This window comes from Salmo trutta, unplaced genomic scaffold, assembly GCF_901001165.1.
Source record: "Salmo trutta unplaced genomic scaffold, fSalTru1.1, whole genome shotgun sequence".
NCBI lineage: Eukaryota > Metazoa > Chordata > Actinopteri > Salmoniformes > Salmonidae > Salmo > Salmo trutta.
In genome coordinates, this window is record NW_021823073.1 from 220,264 (window position 1) to 227,500 (window position 7,237).

A 7,237-nucleotide genomic window follows, 5' to 3' on the forward strand; every position below is an offset into this window, starting at 1 on the left:
ACAGTTTAATAACAGCCCTCTGCAGGTAGTTAGCGGTATAAAATAAAATAACAGTTTAATAACAGCCCTCTGCAGGTAGTTAGCCATATTGAATAAAATAACAGTTTAATAACAGCCCTCTGCAGGTAGTTAGCCATATTGAATAAAATAACAGTTTAATAACAGCCCTCTGCAGGTAGTTAGCCATATTAAATAAAATAACAGTTTAATAACAGCCCTCTGCAGGTAGTTAGCCATATTGAATAAAATAACAGTTTAATAACAGCCCTCTGCAGGTAGTTAGCCATATTGAATAAAATAACAGTTTAATAACAGCCCTCTGCAGGTAGTTAGCCATATTGAATAAAATAACAGTTTAATAACAGCCCTCTGCAGGTAGTTAGCGGTATAAAATAAAATAACAGTTTAATAACAGCCCTCTGCAGGTAGTTAGCCATATTGAATAAAATAACAGTTTAATAACAGCCCTCTGCAGGTAGTTAGCCATATTGAATAAAATAACAGTTTAATAACAGCCCTCTGCAGGTAGTTAGCGGTATAAAATAAAATAACAGTTTAATAACAGCCCTCTGCAGGTAGTTAGCCATATTGAATAAAATAACAGTTTAATAACAGCCCTCTGCAGGTAGTTAGCCATATTGAATAAAATAACAGTTTAATAACAGCCCTCTGCAGGTAGTTAGCCATATTGAATAAAATAACAGTTTAATAACAGCCCTCTGCAGGTAGTTAGCCATATTGAATAAAATAACAGTTTAATAACAGCCCTCTGCAGGTAGTTAGCCATATTGAATAAAATAACAGTTTAATAACAGCCCTCTGCAGGTAGTTAGCCATATTGAATAAAATAACAGTTTAATAACAGCCCTCTGCAGGTAGTTAGCGGTATAAAATAAAATAACAGTTTAATAACAGCCCTCTGCAGGTAGTTAGCCATATTGAATAAAATAACAGTTTAATAACAGCCCTCTGCAGGTAGTTAGCCATATTGAATAAAATAACAGTTTAATAACAGCCCTCTGCAGGTAGTTAGCAGTATAAAATAAAATAACACTTTAATAACAGCCCTCTGCAGGTAGTTAGCGGTATAAAATAAAATAACAGTTTAATAACAGCCCTCTGCAGGTAGTTAGCCATATTGAATAAAATAACAGTTTAATAACAGCCCTCTGCAGGTAGTTAGCGGTATAAAATAAAATAACAGTTTAATAACAGCCCTCTGCAGGTAGTTAGCCATATTGAATAAAATAACAGTTTAATAACAGCCCTCTGCAGGTAGTTAGCCATATTGAATAAAATAACAGTTTAATAACAGCCCTCTGCAGGTAGTTAGCCATATTGAATAAAATAACACTTTAATAACAGCCCTCTGCAGGTAGTTAGCCATATTGAATAAAATAACACTTTAATAACAGCCCTCTGCAGGTAGTTAGCCATATTGAATAAAATAACAGTTTAATAACAGCCCTCTGCAGGTAGTTAGCCATATTGAATAAAATAACAGTTTAATAACAGCCCTCTGCAGGTAGTTAGCCATATTGAATAAAATAACAGTTTAATAACAGCCCTCTGCAGGTAGTTAGCCATATTGAATAAAATAACAGTTTAATAACAGCCCTCTGCAGGTAGTTAGCCATATTGAATAAAATAACACTTTAACTACAGCCCTCTGCAGGTAGTTAGCCATATTGAATAAAATAACAGTTTAATAACAGCCCTCTGCAGGTAGTTAGCCATATTGAATAAAATAACAGTTTAATAACATTGCTGTTTAATAACAGCCCTCTGCAGGTAGTTAGCAGTATTGAAAACTAATGAAGCCATGAGGGAGTCAGAAAACACAAAGATAGAGGCAGAGGCAAAGAGAAAGAGAGACACACAGGATGACCATGGGTATTGACCAATAAGACACTATGATACAGTAAGGTTGACCAATAGGACTCCGCAATAGGGGTGACGTGAGAGGAGGCCTCTTACCCAGTGCAGGGCTGGAAGTGTTCTTGGCCGTCTTGTCTGTAGTGAGGAGTAATTAAATTAAATAATTTATAGTGAGACAGTTCAGAGGGAGAGAGGCAGAATTAACAACACACCAGGGAGGAAAGAGAGAATTAGAAGTAGAAAATCCCTTCAGAGTAAATTAATTTAAACAAGTTCGTCAGCTAAAGGAAGAAGTAAAGAAATAAGGCAAAAAATGTACCAACATCTTGAAAACATTCAACTATAGTAGGAGGGAAAACTACAAGAGTTCTAATTGATCAGCTGCCGGATGATAAACATACTGAATTCTCAAAGATGTCAAAAAGGTGCTCTATGATCAAACTGTATATTCACTGGATTCACAATCTACGAGATGTAGCCTGGTCCCAGATCTGTTTGTATTGTCTTGCCAACTACAGTTTTCTGCTATGCCAACCTTAACAGATCTGGGACCAGGCTACATGAGTCCTGGGGGAAGACAATCAAAACCATCACTTGTCCCCAGTCTGTCTCACCTGTTGTCAGTCTCCTCCCCTTGTTGTTGGTGGTGACGGAGGTGCCACATCCCATAATGCTAGTCACTACAGGCGTCCAGCAGTCACTACAGACATCCAGCAGTCACAGGTGCCAGTGACCCAAGGGTTCTGTATCATGTAATATTATGTCTGTGGCCATTCTGTTAGGGGCAAGGCAGTATGTCTGTGAATGGAAACAGAGAGGGAGAGAGTCAGACAGGCAGACAGAGGGCGAGAGAGAAAGAGAGAAAAGTTGCATACTCCTTGAATCCTCTCTCCTCAAAACCCATTGGATGGGTCCCCAGCGGTCCCTCCCCTCTAACCTTCTCCTTCAATTGGTCCTTAGAAGGAGATGAGAGAAGACGCGAAAAGTACACTACATGACCAAAATCATGGGCATTAATATAGAGTTGGTCCTCGCTTGCTGCTATAACAGCCTCCACTCTTCTGGGAAGGCTTTCCACTAGATGTTGGAACATTGCTGCGGGGACTTGCTTCCATTTAACCACAAGAGCATTAGTGAGGTCGGGCACTGATGTTGGGCTATTAGGCCTGGCTCGCAGTCGGCGCTCCAACTCATCCCAAATGTGTTCGTTGAGGTTGAGGTCAGGGCTCAAGTTCTTCCACACCGATCTCGACAAACCATTTCTATATGGACCTCGCTTTGTGCATGGGGGCATTGTCATGCTGAAACAGGAAAGGGCCTTCCCCAAACTGTAGCCACCAAATTGGAAGCACAGAATCATCTAAAATGTCATTGTATGCTGTATCATTAAGATTTCCCTTCACTGGAACTAAGGGGCCTAGCCTGAACCATGAAAAACAGCCCCAGACCATTATTCCTCCTCCACCAAACTTTACAGTTGGCACTATGCATTGGGGCAGGTAGCGTTCTCCTGGCATCCGCCAAACCCAGCTTTGTCCATCGGAATACCAGATGGTGAAGCGTGATTCATCAACCCAGAGAACTTGTTTCCACTGCTCTAGAGTTCAACGGCGGCGAACTTTACACCGCTCCAGCTGACACTTGGCATTGCGCATGGTGATCTTAGGCTTGTGTGCGGCTGCTCGGCCATGGAAACCCACTTCATGAAGCTCCCGACAAACAGTTATTGTGATGTTGCTTCTAGAGGCAGTTTGAAACAATAGTGAGTGTTGCAACCGAGGACAGACTATTTTTACGTGCTACAACACTTGGCAGTCCCGTTCTGTGAGCTTGTGTGGTCTACCACTTAATGGCTGAGCCGTTTGTTACTCTTAGATGTTTCCACTTCACAATAACAGCACTTAAAGTTGACTGTGGAAGCTCTAGCTGGGCAGAAATGCGACAAACAGACTTGTTGGAAAGGTGGCATCCTATAACAGTGCCACGTTGAAAGTCACTGAGCTCTTCAGTAAGGCCATTATACTGCCCATGTTTGTCTATGGAGATTGCAAGGCAGGGTGCTCGACTTAATACACCCATCAGCAATAGATGTGGCTGAAATAGGCAAATCCAGTCATTTGAAGGGGTGTCCACATACTTTTGTATACATAGTGTATGCAATTGAGATGTAATTGAGGCTGTCCCTGCTGAAAAGCCTCCAGTTGAAGCCTAATTGTTGATGTTCACATGTGAATTGGTTAAAATCAGTAACGGGTTGCCATGGAGGCGCATGTTTGATATAGCATGAAACAAAAAGTCCATTGGGATCAACTATGAATAACCAACATCTCCTCGCTCTCAGCCTCTGTTACAACACCCCAGCAGCATCTCATCTGACAAACGGCTCTTTAGTAGGGAAAAAAACCGTCAAAATACGCACATAATTGTGTTCTATTAAATTAAACATGTCGCATAAACTAATTCATCCTGCAGTTTGCCCGTTGATCTGCATGGAGACAAACACCTGTTGCTGTTCACATGTAAAATCTGCCGAGGTGAATATAGTAATTCAATTCCCTACACAGGATGCAACAGCTGAGTCAGTGACCAACAGCCTGTTGCCAGTAAACGACAAGTCCAAGACCACCCAGCTCATCTAGGACCCTACCTGTTCGTCCTGGACACCGGTTGGGGTGATAAAGATGTCCGGTTGTGCCGCAGCAGAGTCTACGCCAAAATGTGAGTCTTGCACATAGTGTACGCTTCCCTAATCAACACGCGTCACGCACCGCGAGGAACAAAAGCGTCCATTTGATTTCCGCTTTCCCCACGCGTCGGAGTTGGCTATGGTTGACTGAGTTTGGCGCACATCTGCTCGCCTGACAAGACAAGAGCATCAATTATAGTCATGCCTTTCCCCGCCCCTCGAAGTAATTGGACTGCCATTAGAGGCGCGCATACCGCGTTAACATTTCATTATACAACCATCAGGTGCGCTTTTTGTTTTACACATTTAGTGGTGCACTGATTTGTTGGAATGACAACAAAACGAGTAAAAACAAAGACATCTTTATTAAATATACATAAAATTCAAAGTGTTCATAAGACCATTCAGGCGCCCGGTTGCCTGGTGTATTTTCTCCCCTGTCTCAGCCGTGCCATGGCAGTGTGGACCTCTAGTTGGGTGATGACTTTCCTCCTGTTGAGCCGTGACAGGCGGGCGGCCTCGGAGCCGACCAGACGGACCAGCACCCTCCGTGGGCAGGTAGACTCGTTCACCAAAAACCGGTCCATGGTGGGGATGCCGTCACCCTGTAATAAAAAGTGCTTTCTTGTAGGTTTCCGTTCCAAACGTAAATGCAACGCACCCGAATCTAACAGTTAGCTGGTTGATACATTTGATCAGGTTAGTTACGGAGGTTGGATCAAATACCTACAGCAGGGTAGCGCTCCAGGAATAGGGTTGGCGAGCCCTGTGACATTCATTTACACCAAATAACTCATTAATGACAAATGTGGCCCATTATTTCCAACCTCTCTCCGGATCTTGTAGATGAAGGTAGAGTAGGCCTTGTTTTTTCTCTTCTGCGCTCTGAAGGGTTTCTTCGTTGTTCTGCTAACAAAGACCTTCATTGTGTTTTTCCTTTGGATTGTCTTATAAAATGTTCAAATTTACAATTACCTTTTTATAGGCCTATGACACCCACTTTGGTGTTATGAAGATTGAATTCAGCCTTGGGCAATTTATCTATGGCGTGCACCTGTGCTGTTCACGCCTGGCTGGGTCACTTTTAGTTCCAGCATTTTGAAACGTTTTGACACGTTAACTCATCTGACCAATCGGTGAACCTATTTATCTTTAGAAATAAAAATGGTACTTCCTGGTCGGAAAATAATGAAAACCTTATCCAGAAAGTCTGGGGGTTGCTGTTACGTTGAACCCACACACACACACTATTCCCCTTATTCTGCAAAGAAATCATTTCCTAAAATAGATGACCCCAAATGCCTTGAATACACCTTCTGCTCCATGATATGGGTGACAGGGTATAGCAGCTGGGCCCCTTCAGGGCAAATAGCCACTAGGACCACACTCTGGTACATTACACATTGCATTACTGTATCCTCATTGCATTTTCCCAACTGGCCCTCAACAGATGAGGGAGGGACTTTGTGAGGAGATAAAGGGTATTACTGACCATTAGTGTCCTGTGGATTATCATAATCCTTCCCTGGTGCTATCAGAGAGGCTACAGTATAGTGCTTCAGTATAGTGCTTCAGTGTGGTCCTGTCACTGTGTAGGCATGAAGATGGAATCCCATGGACAGTGTATTCTGTTGGCCCTCCTGCTTGTGTCTAACGGTATGTTCATCTCTTCTTTGCCTTTGTCTTCCCTCATTATGTCTTTGTCTCTCTGGATGGTGAGCTTGATCACAGCAGGACCTCAGAGTGTAGGCTTCTACAGTGTTGTGGGTTGAAATGGTAGTACAGGCTTAATATACACTGTCAAATATGTTCACATACTGGTTGATTGGTGGTGGATTGAATACTGAAAGAAACGTATTGGTGGTGGATTGAATACTGAAAGAAACATATATTGGTTGATTGGGCTCCCGAGTGGCGCAGCAGTCTAAGGCACTGCATCTAGAGGCCTCACTACAGACCCTGGTTTGATTCCAGGCTGCATCACAACCGGCTGTGATTGGGAGTCCCATAGGGCGGCGCACAATTGGCCCAGCGTCGTCCGGGTTAGGGTTTGGCCGGGGTAGGCCGTCATTGTAAATAAGAATTTGTTCTTAACTGACTTGCCTAGTTAAATAAAACATTGGAAAAAATTGGGGTTTGATTGAATACTGAAAGAAACAAATGTGATTTTTCTTAGGTATTTCTGTTATAAATAGGTGGATTGTTCTAGTTTTACTGTAGCAGTTATGTGACTAGTTTCCCAACATTCAAATCCCTCACCAGGCTACATGCATCACTGGATAATGTGCTGGATTATTTGTGGTCTAGTAGTCAGACTGTGGAATGGACAGACTGTACATGTATGGAATATGAGAGACTTGTTATGGTTGGAAAGTGTTTCTGTCTTTACATGTAATGTTCTGTCTCTGTGCTGCGCTGGGGGTCTGTCCCAACAGTTCTAATCCGTGTACACGCTCAGGAGGTAGGTGGAATCAAATCTAGTGATTGATCATCAAACATATTGATAATGTAATGTATGTGTGAACTGACTGATGTCCTCCAACCTAAGGCAGAGGTCTTCTCCAGCTCCAGTCCTGCAGAGTCTCTGGGTGGGCCTGCTTTAGTTCACACCCAGCTGCAAGTAGTTCTCCAGGACCTGAGCTAAAGAACCCTGCCCTGGCCTTAGAGACTAAT

At 42.6% G+C, this 7,237-nt stretch overlaps 2 protein-coding genes across 3 annotated transcripts in view; one reads left to right on the forward strand and one right to left on the reverse strand.

Annotated features, from left to right (window-relative positions):
- The window catches only part of ppef1 (protein phosphatase, EF-hand calcium binding domain 1), a 31,637-nt gene extending 27,028 nt beyond the window's left edge, over window positions 1-4,609 (reverse strand). Inside the window, 2 exon segments of the mRNA XM_029747565.1 lie at window positions 2,493-2,676; window positions 4,526-4,609. Coding sequence (XP_029603425.1) covers window positions 2,493-2,547 — 55 coding nt within the window. The 5' untranslated portion in view covers window positions 2,548-2,676; window positions 4,526-4,609.
- A 1,293-nt stretch (window positions 4,610-5,902) lies between these two features.
- Window positions 5,903-7,237, forward strand: part of LOC115188750 (retinoschisin) — a 7,574-nt gene continuing 6,239 nt past the window's right edge. The window contains exons 1-2 of one of the 2 annotated variants that reach the window (XM_029747563.1): window positions 5,904-6,220; window positions 7,000-7,025. In XM_029747563.1, the coding sequence (XP_029603423.1) occupies window positions 6,163-6,220; window positions 7,000-7,025 (84 nt within the window). In that variant the 5' untranslated portion in view covers window positions 5,904-6,162. Of the gene's footprint in view, window positions 6,221-6,999; window positions 7,026-7,237 lie in introns of both variants that reach the window. The other variant, XM_029747564.1, reaches the window with a different exon arrangement.